Consider the following 16,367-nt stretch of genomic DNA (forward strand, 5'->3'; position numbering starts at 1 on the left):
AAAATAAAATGTTTTCTTTGTTGTATTGTTAATCAGAAGACTTTGAAATGTTTTATTTGAAGCTCTAAAATTTTCAGGGCAATATTATACAAAAAAAAAACTCTTATTATTTACAAAAATAACATTTTTATTATTTATCTGCCTGCTCATAAACTAAACAGGGATTAACATATTTTATTCTTAATCAAATAAATAGGTACTGGAATAATACGTAAAAATAGGAAATAGCTACAAACTACTTCATCACCTACAACTAGATATTATATAAATAAAGATTAGGTATTCTTATAATTACGATACATTCATAAAAAAAATAAAGCAAACTAAAGTAGGTATCTTACCTCTATCTCCTAAGATAGCATAATCATTATACCTAATTATCTAGTAACAAACCAATATAACACAATATTACAATGTAATAATATTTCCCTTTAAACCAGTCAAAACTTGAATAAAACGTATAAAAATCTCCCATACACTGCATAATATGAACGAGTAGTAGACTGGGTTTTATTTCGAGTTATTTCGTTCCAGTTTATTTTTGGCCCTTCCTGTCTACCGACGACGTGCGAATTTAAGGGCGACCCATAAAATAGAAAAGCTCTAGGGCTTATTCCATTCCGTAGCATAAAATTTATTGAGATCTAATAATGAAAAAAAAAATAAAGTTTCTATACTGTTTGTTTTTGTAGAGACACATTATTATAACCTTATTACAACACGATACAAATGCAGGTGAGAGGTATTATATAATTATTAAATAATTGAACCACGTTTATTTTATCGAGCACTTGAAAATACTCTGATTTAATTGAAGTATCTTATCAATAGCTATCAAACGCTGCTGCTTATCAACGAAATTGTGAAGGCACAAGGATTATGTGAATAACGTTGCTTTTAGTTATATCTGGTATCAATCCCCGTGAATTTTATTTAGCGTGTATATACCTGGGTCGGAAGGTAGATAGTTAGGTAGTGTTTTCATTGTTTTCCAGTTTCCTACAAACGATATCGCGTCATATAGCGTTATCAATGTAAAATGTTGGCTCATCAGTCTGGCTGTGACCGTCGGATGCAACACACGTACGCGCTCTGTCCTCGTATTTTCCGCGATTTTCCTCGCCTGTTTTTCCTATTATTCGTAGACACGTATTAAATAGTAGCTCAGTAGATATGTCATCGTTTGCTGCAATAAGTTCGGTGACGTTATGGATAACTTAATCGAACCAATGATAGCTGTATAGTTTCCGATCTGTGGTATTTGTGATTTACCAAATCTAAGGATTTTTTGATAACGTAAGTACATAATATTTTTATTTAAATAAAACACTTTTTTTCCAAAATTTGTTAATCATGATATAGGAACTCTTAATAACGTCAAGGTTGCGATGTCAAGGCTTAGATTATTTATCAACGCTACCTTGTTTTTTTAGGAAAACTGTGCAATTAACGACATTTCTATTTAAATTACGATATGATTAATGGAAAGTGGGAATTTGATGAAATGTAATAGTTAGGTGTTTGTAGTACGTTCCAATATCAAAGTTACATTCTATAACTTTAATATTAATGTAGAGTCGTGAAAGATGAAAAACAAAAACATGTTAAATATAAATTTTATGATATTAAAAAAAAATCTGGCCAGTTATTTTTAAACACTACGATGTTAACAAGTATTCAATACAAATAGACCATAACATGAAAAAATCTAATAAATGTGGGAACATTTTTTGTTTGGTAGAAAATACGACTATGAGATAAATCTTATGATATGTAAGTACCTCTTAATGTATTCTGTAGGTGTCATAATTACTTAAGGTGGGTGTGAACTATGATCCATTTATTTTACCGTAGTTAGGTCAAGGCGAAATTAGTAAAAATGACCGGATCTGTTATGTAAGCAACACCGAATCCATTATCTCTACATAAACAAATTTAATCGGTTCTTTAAGAACTTTGTTCAATTTCATTGTCGTTTCTTTTTACCTTAAAAATAATAATTTTGGTAACTATTTTCACTAAATGTTCCTGAAATGTGATTTTATGAAATATGATTTATTTAAAGCGTCGCCAAATAACAATAATATAACCAATATATTTACTTATAAATATCCTGGATTAGTGGATACTATTCTAACACATATTAAGGTCATTTAAAAATCCCAACAACAACACAATCGTACACAAAATACGTACAATAGAGACTAGTTTATTACCAATTATTCAATCAGACAAATAGTGCTAGTTCCCTGGTGAACGAGTAAGTTCATTTGTAAAATTAATGCTCGTAACTGCATGACGCATCAACGCGTTTATTAGCCCCAAATTATATAAAGTCAATTTAAACTAAATTTGTGTATAAATTACTCGTGAACGCTTTAAAATGGTAATAGTTATATTATTGCCTAAATTAATATTATATTACTAAATATCTGTAGCCGATTGCAAATGCTATTTGTATGTAGTTTATACGTAAATCGTCCCTGTAAAATATGTTGCTCTATTCTCTATATTGGCTATATATAAAGTATTGTAATGTAATAAAATGCATCGATGTTCCAATATTTTTGTATTACGTACGTAACACACAGCTTCCTGTTTAAATTATAGGGGCAAAGGCTTCTACAAATAAGATTACAATGCGTCCTAGTTTTCTGTAACGTCGCTTGCAAAAATACTCTTTTATATAACGACAAGGATCAAACGTATTAACAGTTTTAAATTGAAAAGATGAACGAAATACGTAACATTTCATTCTTGGCCTTTAATATTGAGACACAAATAATATCTATATACTTACTATCCGCTAGATTACTTCAGTTAAATAAATGTGAAGGAAGGATTGAAAATATTAACTGGGGCTCGTAGCGTAATTGGCAATTACTCGTATGATAGCTTCGGAAATATAAGACTCCTTTTTATAAATATTTTTTACGATTTATTTGATAGAGATATAGAGATATTTTAATAACATTTATTTGTTTTTATATTAAATATTTATCTATCCTTTCCTTATTTTTATACTATATACGTACTCCTATTACCTATACTTATTATTAATATTGGATGTAGAGCTATCCAGAGTTGTGACGGCTACACAAAGATTACAAATTCAATACTTATCTATAGATTAGCATTTAGCCCCCATGAAAAAGTTCAATGTTTACAACTTTATTACTAGGTCAAAGTATTAATTTTAATAACTTATCTAGGTTATAAAGGTTGTATGTAACTTTATTTATCGATCTATGAACTAATGGACACCTACATGTTTTCGGCCACGGTGACCAATCTCATTACAGAGTAGCCAACAGTTCATGAAATTATATAATGTTTACGGATTAAATAGTAAATATTAAAGAAATATTAGTAGTAATAGTAGTATAGATATTAAAATAGGTGTTTAACATGTCAGTCTGTCCATCAGTCTTATCTCTCATCAGGTAAAGTTTTCGGCTGGTTTCATATAATGAATAAGTAATTAGTTAAAATAATTTGATATGTATAGAACAGAAATAAATAACCAATTGTTATATTAATTATTAAACATCTATCTAAAAATAAATTGATCTAAAAAAATATCTATCAAACATATTCGCTATAATAATTACCGACATAAGCATGTCTTTCAGAAATAATGAGAGAGAAATATGAATGCTTTTTTGTCTTCGTACCTATATTACAATAGCAAAGAAATGCCATTGCAATAGTATTATCTCGGTTTCATATTCGTGTCGTTTTATTGCATATAAGCATTAAAATAGCCTTATATTTCCTATAAAAGAGCACAATCTTCTGTCACGATGTGTTTTTATGTGAGCAACGCAATGTGCTTCGACAACTCTCTAATGCAATTCTCAACACGACACTAATAATATTAGTCTGGGCATATACATTCAATAGTACCTTTATGTATTACCATGGACCAATATACTCTAGGTATTACTGAATAAAGTGCATAGTACACGCATATAGGTACATATTACCTATCCAACTGTAGGGCTACTAAAGAGCATCCCATTTATGTCGCACCATGATTCGAATATGAAATAAAAGTACTCTGTAAAGGTGAATAGACTTCCTTATAGTCTTTCATTGATCTAAATTGCACTTAAATGACATTAGACTTGATTACATCTATGAAATCAATGAATTAAATTTGTAGTCTCGTCACACGGCTATTAATCATCGTATCTGGAATGCAATGAAGACCTTGAATGACAACAATCTAGTAGTTATTATTTTATATTCATATATATGGTAAACTACTCTTGAAGTTTTCTTATAACTTCTCGTATTTAAAAATTAAAATGTATGATTGTATGCTATTTTCAAGTTTATGTACTAAATCTAATAATGCCTCTAAATTTTAGCATTCGTGTGTTATATCCGATCAATACACTTTCTGCAATAGTATTCTCTCCGCGATATTTCATTATGAACAGGCAGCGCAACCAATAACTGTCGATTTTCAATAAATCGCGGACACAAAATCAAATATACCAACTTAGCTGAAACAACCAACTTCAATTCAGTTAGAGTATCAACAACTGAAACCCATCGGTATCAAGTTTCGAGAACATTGGCAATTTATTCCAGCATACTATAAATTTTATCATTGACCTGAGAGCGTAGTATTATATCACGAGCTTCCTCGTTCTGTCATTTACACAGCAACACTGCTACGCGAAAAATGACCCCAAAATAAAGGGTGTTTAAACGAGAGTGGTCTCTCTCCCTTCGCCTTACGAGTGTTTATGGCCTGTGGGACATAGATTTTTATAGAATATAGGATATAAATAAAATGCCGTGATTGTAAGCGGTGGGCGCGGTTGATTCACACGCGGCACAGGATCTGGGCTCTATTTGTTGCGCTCGCGTCGTTCATGTGTGACGCCGCTCCCTGACACATTTAAAAATCTATAAAGGCTAGTATGTAGACGTTTTTCATATGGAAATGATGTTTACCTTTCAAAGAAGATATATAAGCAAAATACAATAAGACATACGAATAAAATACAATGAGTTTGTTATATCTAACATATTAGTCATGTATTTTTATGACACAGGAAATGCCAATTTGTAGCCGCACCTACTATTGAATTGATATAAGAAATATTCCTTTAAACCCGTTGGTTGAAAAGGTTACCGTCAAAGGTCAATTATCTACTTGAGCAAAAAATGTCAAACGCCACTATGCCAAACAAAAAGCTTCTTAACGATATTATAAATGGTATCATTATAAAATGACATATGAAATCATTAAGAAATACTTCACATACGTACTTACAACACTTTAATATGAAATAGTACAAAAACACGTAAAAATTTTGAGTTGCACATAAATGTTGTTAAGTTATATCTCAAAAGGCAGCGTTAGGAAGGCGTCTAATTCGTTTAACTTAACCAAATATGAGTTTTGATTTTCACACACGATAGCTACTTATTTTCGTCTCTGAATTTCAGCCAATTCGATTTCACGCCGAACGCTGCCAGAGCCAACTGGCAAGCGCTTGTAACCTGTCTGAATCATATTTTGCTGTACCTTGCCTCTGCTTCGTTAAAATAAACCAAATAATAACAGGCTTCAGGTGATCTCCATGAATTATTACTGTCTTCGACTATCGTCATTATTCTTGCAACGCAGCTTTAATAGAACGAAAGAAAAAACATTGAAATAAACGGCGCGGTTTCTAATCTCGCTTTGCAATACTTTTTTTCTGTTATATTTATTTATAGTATATTTCTGCTACTAGATATAGCAATTTGCAACATAAGTTTATTAAATAGTGGTAAGTTATGTTAAATTTCATTATTGCTACGTTAAATTTGATTTATTAAATCCAGGAAATCCTTGCACAGAGCATAACATGATTTACGTTTTATTATTTTATGTAAAGCGCTTGAATATATTATTTGTACAGTGTATACCTGTTCTGTAGTATTATGCTGTATTTAGTAATTAAATAGAACAGACCTTGAATTTATTGTAATAGGCGACCTCTTTATTGAGACGATTAATTCACGGAATGTCAAACTTATAATAAATTATGCCCACTTTGCTTAATTAGCCTTTAAATATTTTATTTCATTCATCTAAAATATTTATATACCTAATAAAAATCTATTATTAATTCTAATTCTGACATTATAAATTATTACATGTTAATTTTTGCCATAATCTCATACTATGATTTGATCATTTTAATTATTTGGTATCTCATTTGTGTACAATAATAATCTTATGAAGCATAATTAAATTTTCTCGGAATTCTAGCTTTTACTTACCGAATTAAAAGCGGTCTTTCTAATGATAATGAGCTTTGCGGATGAAACTTGGGTGTGTCAATTACTTTGTTATTTCAAAACCTTTTAAGTCAAACTTGAAAATAAACCAGTACCCATTGTATTACATTATCTTATAAATGAGAAAATAATACAAAACAGAGTTCCTAGTCTACACGTGCCAGGCCCTCTTTAAATATAATAGATAAAACAAATTACGGTTCTATGTTTATCAGATTACAGAAGCCTGACAAGCTAAAGGTTATTAATTCCAATATTTTTTAAACGTTTGTTAACTTCTACCGTCACAGAATAATTTATAATAATAAGGTACTTCACATACGTACTTACAACACTTTAATATGAAATAGTACAAAAACACGTAAAAATTTTGAGTTGCACATAAATGTTGTTAAGTTATATCTCAAAAGGCAGCGTTAGGAAGGCGTCTAATTCGTTTAACTTAACCAAATATGAGTTTTGATTTTCACACACGATAGCTACTTATTTTCGTCTCTGAATTTCAGCCAATTCGATTTCACGCCGAACGCTGCCAGAGCCAACTGGCAAGCGCTTGTAACCTGTCTGAATCATATTTTGCTGTACCTTGCCTCTGCTTCGTTAAAATAAACCAAATAATAACAGGCTTCAGGTGATCTCCATGAATTATTACTGTCTTCGACTATCGTCATTATTCTTGCATCTGTTTCGAATAGACATCAATGTTCAGAATGACAGCTTTTAAGCGGTCTTGGCTTACACACAGTCAGGAAAACAATGTTACCAGTAAATATTAATTATTATTGAAACTCCAAACAACGCGGCGGGCTACCGCGAATCAAGCCCAGATTTTCGTGTCAATCAATTTCTATAGCCACGCACAGGTCTATATGCATAAATTCAAAGGCTGGTTGGTGGATGTCACATGACATTTTCATCACGTTTCACCATGTGTGTAAATTCTGCGAGGTTCGTTTTTGGAGAATTTAAACGAAACTTTGAACCAGTGTATTGAGAGAAAGTATTAAGAGATTCCGATCTCTAACCCTCGCCATAGCTATTTGAATTGCGGGAGCTAATGGATGTAGAGTTGATAATGAAAGTTGCACACAAATAAAGCATTTAAATACATAAATTAACATATTAAGAATACATAATATGTTTGTATGTTTTTACACCTATCTTGTGAAAGATTTTTATCTGCTTTGTCTGTAAAAAAACAACGTACAGGAAAAACCGTAATAAGTATTCACAAATACTTGACTTGAATAACTAATGTTGATCTAAATTAACAATCAAATATCGGCGCTACAAAAGCAATGAGTGTATGAAATTCCATCAGCAAGGCGTTAAAAGGAGTATAAATGTTTTAGCACTGTGAATTTGTTATTTCAACAATGTTTGATTATTCGAGCCGTGCTCTAGGCTTTCTCTCCAATTATTCTGTTCACGTTAATTCAATATTTGTCTAACACCGTTCCCCACGTTCCGAGTACTGACCCACATCCTTCACCTTCGCTGTTGTTGCCTTGTCAATCGCGTAGATATTACCCGTACTTACCCAATGTAGAATTTCAATCATATTTGGTATTTTTTGTTTTAATAGAAAGGTTGATACGTTTGACGTAGAAAGTTTTAGTAATGCAAGCTTGTTAAAGAAGTAGGTATTTACTGGGTTAATTATGAATTGAGTACAATTTTATAATCATCGATTTCAAGATTACAAACTTTACCAGTTTTGTATAATATTAAAAATTTAATTAACAGTCACAAAACAGTTTATTGCCGCTATTGTTAGAAACGACGATGATGTAAATCCTAAATTTATGACACATTGTTTACATTTGCGACCGTCGAATACGATCTTTATAGATTTGATTGTGATTTTCAGAAACCGTCATGATTGCGCCGACGTTCAAAGCGCGCTCTACCTCGCCAGGTATCCAGTGTTTGCGATTGTCATCCGAAATCCTATAACATGCATATGCCGTGGAAAATGTCACCACATTTTATTATTGAACTATAAAATGCGAGCGAATTGAATTACGCTACAAGAGCTTTCAGACCAACATGTACCGGCATATGAATGTTAAATAGGAAATGAAAATGTCAAGCCATATAATATAAATCTACAATGTATAAACCTCCATTAGCATAAGAATGGTATGATTGGCCTTGAATGTGTTTGTACTACGCTTGTGTTAAACGATAGTGAAACAAATTGGTCTACGCCATAATTAAAGAGATCATCGGAACTAATATTAGCGTTCTGTTTGAGTTTTGTTTGGATTTTATCTTGTGATTTACTAATTAATACTAATCAGTTTTATAAGTGTTGCACGAACGTTGATTTTTTTTTTGTTTTATATAGGTACTGAAGAAATGTATTTCAGAAATGAAAATGTAGAGCGAGTTATATATGTATATTTCCGAGTAAAAGGTCTACGTTACAATTATATCCGAGGAAAAGTTTAATTAATTCCCAATACAGAGAAATGGTATTAAATTATTAAAGAATTTAAAAATTAATCCAGGATAAAGTGACATAAAGGGCGCGCCCATAAAGCGGGCATTAGCGTTTCTTTTATGTTTTTTGTCGGTGCTACGCTTTTACGATCTATTTCAACCATTTTCATTTTCTTTTGTACTTCAAACGTACTGGCAAAAGAAAGTTTGTGAACATATTGATGGTTAAATTCATACTGCAGCTGTTGAAATACGTTATATTATACATTTCATGAATCAAAAAATGTAGCTGAGGTTTTTGACGAGTTTGACGACTTAAAAAATTAGACTTAGGTATAAGTTCAGACCACAGGTTCAGACGCTTGGAGCATTAATATTGTTCTATCATTTATATACATTATAACTTATTAGTGAAAAGAGCTTATGGAACTCCAATAGACAAATTTTCGAATAAGCTTTCAATCGAATAAAATAATGTTATTCAATTTTATCTACCTTTCTACCGCCAATTACACACATCCAAAACCTTCATACTTTTACAATACAAACACGAAAATGCCCGCGGGTGGCCTTTCTAGACCGCTCGTAAGTAAATATTACGTCATAACAGATAACTTGCCTTGTGCCTTGCCTCTGCCTTGTTACAGTATCCGACGTATGTAGACTAAACTCATCAAATTACACTTTAATATGTACCATTCAACTACCAAAACATACGATTATAAGCGTTAAAGAACTTGTATGGAAGTATAAACTAGAAATAATTAATGATTCAGCTGTTTAAAAACGAAGGACTTAGGTTATGGCATTGAATAGTTTATTTACTCTCTACATAATTGCTTGAAAATACATTAATTATAGTTCAATAAATCTAAAGAAAACATTAGTTGTAACTCGGTCTGTATGTTAATTTTACTGTTGGAAGAAAGTTAAGATTTATATTTTACTAGCATTCCGCCCGCGGCTTCGCCCGCGTTTTCAAAGAAAAACCCGTAAAGTTCCCGTTCCCGTGGGATTTCCAGGATAAAACCTATCCTATGTGTTAATCCAAGTTACCCTCTATATGTGTGCTAAACATTGTAATCGGTTCAGTAATATTTGTGTGAAAGAGTAAGAAACACACACACACACACATCCTCACAAACTTTCGCATTTATAATATTAGTAGGATGTGAGTGCATTTAAAAAGAAAATATCGAGAAAATTTATGGGAAACTGAAATTTGGAAAAGTCTTAATAGTGAACGTCTACGTACACTCTACTGGGTCGATAAGTTAAGGTTACGGACCAATTAATCGAGGTAAAATCAATATCTTTATACATCCACAATATTCTTTACTAATGTTTTATTTATACTGTAATTCCAACAATGACAGCTGCTATAATAATACCAAGGTCAGTTAAACCACAGTAACGAGTATCATTTTATCGTCATTACATTTAGACCGTAATCTGCGTACCCCAGTTATGTAGGTTAAAGACCTCTTTAGACTTATAATGAGGGATATCAAGTGTAATCAGAGAGGTTATTAATGTTCTGAGAATGTTTGATTTGCAGCATCTAGATTGATTAGATGATGAAAGATTTCTATTAATGTCGATAGCTAATGAGAAAACTTGTATGATCAAAATGTGAAGCGAAGATCCGTCTTGTGGGGGACAGGAATTTCAAATCAATTTTCATGATGGATCTTCTTTACGGTTAATTTGGTGATCAGCATGCGTAGAACACATATTTTTCGTTTTCGGTAAGTAAAAAAATATTGCATTAACTGGTACCACTATGTCCACTTCACTTTAATAGTAAAATTTCATGAATAGGTACCTATTTAATTAAATGCAAAATATTGAAAATAACATTATCAGTTATGGTTTTATAATATAAAAATAATATTGTTTTCTTTCTTGCTACTCAAAAGCAAATATAGACAGGTGTTATCGCAAACGTGCGATGTCGTGAATTTTTAGTATTTGCACATTAAATAACAATGTCAAAGAAATATATTTAAGATATCTACATCGTTTTAAATGCGCATAAAAACAAGTTTATAGAGTTATACGTTGGTAGGTATATGAAGCATTGTCATTCATGAGCAAGGTTGTGAAAGACGTGCCTATTTTCATTGCTAGTACCTAGTACTTATTATCCTTATAGCTCTTATATAAAATAAATATGTTCAGAAATATAATACCTATTTCGATAACTTTTTGATTTGCGTTTACTTAATTAATTGCCTCTGTAAAATATTTATATTCATAAGGTTATTATTTATTTTCAATAGCTACAAGTGTAGGTAATCCTGTCGTAGGTAGATAACTTTTATTTTTAAAAGGAGAAAAATATAAAGAATGATAAGCGCGATTTGAGCCCACGATTTTCTGTTTTAAGTACTTATAACGAATCCTTGAACCTCTCAACTACCCACCTCAATAATCGTATTCATTTTACTCTTTGAACTGTCTATAGGGAAAACATTTCTCAGTCCTTAAACTCTGACATGAGACATCCCTCGTGATATTTTATAAACGATGTAAAAATTAAATATCTACAAATTTATATTAACATAATATTATTATATTTTACTTTTTTGTCATGTATGCAAAAACAAAACGCAACACTACGATATATGAGCCAGTAAAAACTGCGTTAAAAAAGCTCTTTATTTTACTCAACATTTTAACATTTTACAATTTAACACGTCGTTTGACTGAACGCGTTGTCGAGTTAACAATACGTCATCGACAAGAATAATGCTTCATGGTTTTATCTTAAAATCAATTAACAGCTTAAGTTTAAATGCAGACTATTTATACAGTTCAATGATGCTTCAGTTAAAATATTTTAACCCCTTTCCATTTCCAAACAAAGAGATTTAATGGAAAACTCTCCTTTTATTTGCTAATGTCTTTCCAACACAAATAATAAATTAAGCCCTTTTAGACAACATTTGATCGTGAGATTGAAGCAAAATTTATTTAAAGATATTCATGTCTATTATAGTGTAACTGCAGCTGTAAATTATCATAAACAAGTATTGTTGGCAGCGAAAATTTAATCCTGTGAAAATAAATGCCCAATTTAAAATAATAATCGTTAGTAGATATTTTTTTCATATTGTTTATCTTAATTGCCAAGTCTAGTTCTATTTATCAATATAAAAAGGTAGGTATTAAATTTCAAGAAGATTCAAGACTTTAATTTTCTAGAAATTGTTGAACTCAAATTACATAAATAGGTACTCATAATTGGTAAGCTTCTTATTATTGTTCCCTATCCTATAATAATTATCCTGAAAATAGTTCAAGATGATTTTCTAGGTAATAATTAAGGCTTTCAGATTAACTCGGATTTCATACAAGTTCTGCCAGAGCTTAAAAGCCAATAACCTACTTATAATGAAGTGGAAATCAATGCAACCAAATTATGACTTTACACTAAAATAATTATTATAATTAAAATACGCTCAAGATTATAAACATCCCGACATTATTTTTTATCTAACGTATCCTTGGTTTACGAGATCCAATTATTTAAGATTAAAACCAACTTAATTATATAAAATATGTACATATAGATGAGGATTATAAATAAGCGAGTATTCGTTATCGTAATCCCTTATGAATAGTATATAACGCGCAAGTTAAATTGCTTCGTATCTGCCGCACATGTTTGTAGATAGGACCTCATTGTTAGGAGCCGAGTTCGTCAACACTGTTCCAGTTCTTCGTCATTATCGGCCTGTGTGCGGATGTCATATTGTGCTGTATCTGAGACTCCCTTATAACTTGACGTCCTACCCTCTTTTGAGAAATTACGGCCTCATACGTACGTCATTTTGTTCTCTGAAAGAAATGTCACCCGAAAATTTACTTCAGAAGCACCAGCTTCGAAGGGATTAGTATGCGGCTGTTAAAATAGATTATGAATTCTCTTATCACTTTTCCAAAAGCAAAATGAGATAATTTCGTTTAGGTAGTGGCGTTTTAACGATGCCCGGAACTTTACAAAGTAAAAATCGATTTCAATCACGCCCGGGAGTAGATTCATTACAGTTATTTATTTTCAGTATAGTGAATATTCGAATTAAAATTGCGGATCGACACAAGATTTTTCAACATAAATTGGAGCTATATTATGATTCATCAATGTCATCATCATCATCATCAGCCCATATATGTTCCCACTGCTGGGACACGGGCCTCCTATGAGGGTACAGGCCATAATCCACCACGCTGGCCAAGTGCGGGTTGGCGGATGACACATATCGTCGAACTTTTGATTCTTCGACATGTCGGTTTCCTCACGATGTTTTCCTTCACCGTTCGAGCAGTGGTGATGTTACAACATGCGCAGATAAATTGAAAAATCAATTTATTTCCTGCGCGCTCGCCCGGTCTCGAACCCCGGACTTATCGATTCGAAGTCCGAGGTCTCACCACTGAGCCACCACTGCTCATCAATGTAATATTTTAATAATCTAAACAGTATAAATATAAGGATTGGTAGGAGGTACTTTGCTAACGAAAGGTTAAGGTATAAAGCCAAAGGGGTTTGAAAATGATGAGGTGCACAGGACCTAGCCCGTTACATTGAACTTTTATAGAGTTGGCCGCCTCGTCGGCTTGTTGGAATATTAATAGCATATAATACATTCCGAATACTTGTTACAACTTTTCCCATTATTCCGCTCAGATTTATAAAAATGTTTTTTATAAGTAAAAGATGTTTCAAACTCAATGAAAGTTTCGTGCGTGATGTGAATAAGCGTGTACACCTTGTAGTCTTTAGCTTCTGGAAAGATGATAAATTCTTTTGAAATATTAATAATTTACCTCTCGTTCTTTGTACTATATAGGAGGAGAGATATTATATAAAAAAGCGTTACAATTTATATGAAATTGCTTTCCTGAAATCTAAAGTTCATATTGAGCAAGTATTGAGATGAGTAATGTTATTCTTATTTAAAAAATAAACTGTATTACCCTACAAATAATACTGGATGTGTATGGTAAATACGTAATGGTAAAGTCAACTTAATTAAATGTAATAACAAAAAAAAAACATTTAAGTCATTCGAAAGCGTATCAAATATTTCGAGCAGTATTTATGTTTAGTGACCGATATCATTCTGTGAATGGAACGATAAAAACATCCAACACATGTTCCTGCTCCGCCAGATGCCCTGCGACCTTACGCTTCGCTCGGTGTCTAATATTACGTTTTATACCAAGATGGAGCTATAAATATCAGCACTGTTTCACACTACGTTAACGTTTATAGTCGTCTATTGTGCACCTTTATCGTTACCAGTTATTTTTATTATGGTTTTAAGATATATAACAACTGAATCTATAATGCGGTTTATAGTAGGTATCTAACAGTAGCATATGAGACAAACGTTTGCCTTTTGAACGCGGTGCGTGACATAGATGAAAATGTCTGCAAAGGACAGCTAACCCATATTGATATTGAAAATTCCTGCAAATTCAATACCCTTTATTCGGCTGCTAATATCGAGCTGTCCAAAGCATTGTAAACATACTACGTTTTGTCTGGAATACTCTGCATATCCAATAATCCGAATATCAATCCAATGAAGGTATCTTTGACAATGCATGTGGTATCTATGCAATGTAGGGTAAGGTTGCTCAAGTCGTACCACGGCGTTAGTCGTACCCCACCAATATCTCGTCTGATACCATTGAATTGGGCCATCTAGTGTTGTTAACGTGAACTATTTAGTCGCGCGAGCAAGCGTAAACAAGTGGTCAGGCGGTCGGCTTCGTGCAGCGAAAATAATTCAAAAAGTAAGTTTTTTATCACTTTTCATGTAAAATTAACGACTCATTCATAAGCTTTTTACGGCAGGAATGTTATCTTTATATTTTGTCTTTGTTTACAACTATTTTTAATGCTTATCTGTCAATCGTTTGGGCATACTCAAACAGGAGAAAATTTTTAGGTTGTGTTAGTAATTTTATTTTTCAACCTCAAAGATAAGTATGCTTAAGTCGTACCTGTTAAAAATTCTTTACTCGTACTTCTATTTAGGTCTAAGATTTTGTTATTCACTAAAATAATTACCAAATAATATGTTTAAGTTAATCTCAGACTGAATTATTTGTAATTTTAACTTACTTAAAATTGATCTCTTATTATTAAGAATTTTTCTATATAGTTTATTATATCTTCACTAAAGTGTATTTTCTAAGTACGACTTAGGCTGTATGTGGTACGAATTAGGCAACTAGGCGCCTTAATCGTACCGAAGGTATGTTTTTGAAAAACGTTAAAATATATATTTTAATATTAACATTGTAAGTTTCTGTGATTTTTTAATAATAGACAACTAAATAAAGATTCAGTAAATGTGGATTATTTTGTATTATTTCAATTGTCGTGAATATTATAGCATAATTTCCTTAGGGGGTACGACTTGAGCAACCTTACCCTACGATTTCGTATCAGCTCGATAATTATTCGTGAATAAGTCTTGAACAATGCTCGCTCGCTGTTTTAATTAGGTTATTATGGCTGTTTTTAATATTCTTACGGCGTACAGATCAGAAAAATGCCACGAGAACTAGGTACTTCTTCCTTTTTGATTGCAATACGAGGCGGTAGCTACTTATACTTTAATACTTTAAATGCTATTATAGCATTTATGATATTATGTTTTTAACGAATCCTAACCATAAATATGAGTTTCACTGTTCACATTTTGGAAAACGCGGTGCTCTGAACTATTTTTACCAGGAAAAAAGTATACGAAGTATGAAGGTGAATATTGAATTAAATACTAGGTACCTACATAGGTCTACCACAATATTGTAAAAACTATGGGAGGGATATTCAATAGTTATTTGTTATTTTTACATGCATAGTGCAAAGTTAGTTACAATGGTTAAATGGTAACAATAATCTCAATTCACAATAATGAAAACCTTAAATTGTTGGTTGTTTGTGTGTGTTCAAATAAAAAATATAGTGTATGTAAGTAGAGAGTGTAGTTTATAATGTTGAGTGGATATCAAATATTACAGTGTTCAATTACAACCAATTTCAATCAATTTCGAACAATAATAAGTTTATCAAAAACTCAATTCGATGCGTAACATTTCTCTCAATAGGTTAATTGACACTCAAGTGGATTATAATGGACTCTGTAAATACATAAATTATAACATGTTTTACGCAATGCTAAGCCAAATTTGACGTGTGGGAAACTCGTAATCATTAAGAGAGCGACGACAGAAATAGACTCTACTATTTGAGTCTACGATGTGTGCCATCTGCCAGTTAATTATGAAATTATTCATTCAGAGCTTAGATCTTCATTGATAATCATAAAACAAGTTTCAACGACAAGTCGCGTTAGATGTAAATAGTGTGATAAATAAAATTATTTTTTCGATAACACTCCTTTTTCAATCCAATTAAAGATGATCACAGACATTCGTAAATACGGCAGAATCAGAACATTGGTTGTAGGTCGTAATCAACTTAGCCGCGGAAAACTCAAAGCACTTTCGAGGTTGGCAAACTTTCGCGTGACACAACCGCATTTCATAATAGCTGTAATGCGGATTGAACAGGATTTTCATTTTTAAGAATG

General features: G+C 31.9%; 1 protein-coding gene across 11 annotated transcripts in view; it reads left to right on the plus strand.

Annotated features, from left to right (window-relative positions):
- Positions 1-16,367, plus strand: part of LOC149905061 (uncharacterized) — a 131,621-nt gene that overhangs the window by 70,080 nt on the left and 45,174 nt on the right. Inside the window, exon 1 of one of the 11 annotated variants that reach the window (XM_090106119.1) lies at positions 8,177-8,224. The exons of the other annotated variants lie outside the window; for them this stretch is intronic. Coding sequence (XP_089962245.1) covers positions 8,185-8,224 — 40 coding nt within the window. The 5' untranslated portion in view covers positions 8,177-8,184. Of the gene's footprint in view, positions 1-8,176; positions 8,225-16,367 lie in introns of those variants that run through there. 11 annotated transcript variants of the gene reach the window in all.

Source organism: Colias eurytheme, chromosome 10 (assembly GCF_061535395.1).
Source record: "Colias eurytheme isolate Ceu_HAF_F1 chromosome 10, ilColEury1 Martin Lab GWU primary, whole genome shotgun sequence".
Classification (NCBI taxonomy): Eukaryota; Metazoa; Arthropoda; class Insecta; order Lepidoptera; family Pieridae; genus Colias; species Colias eurytheme.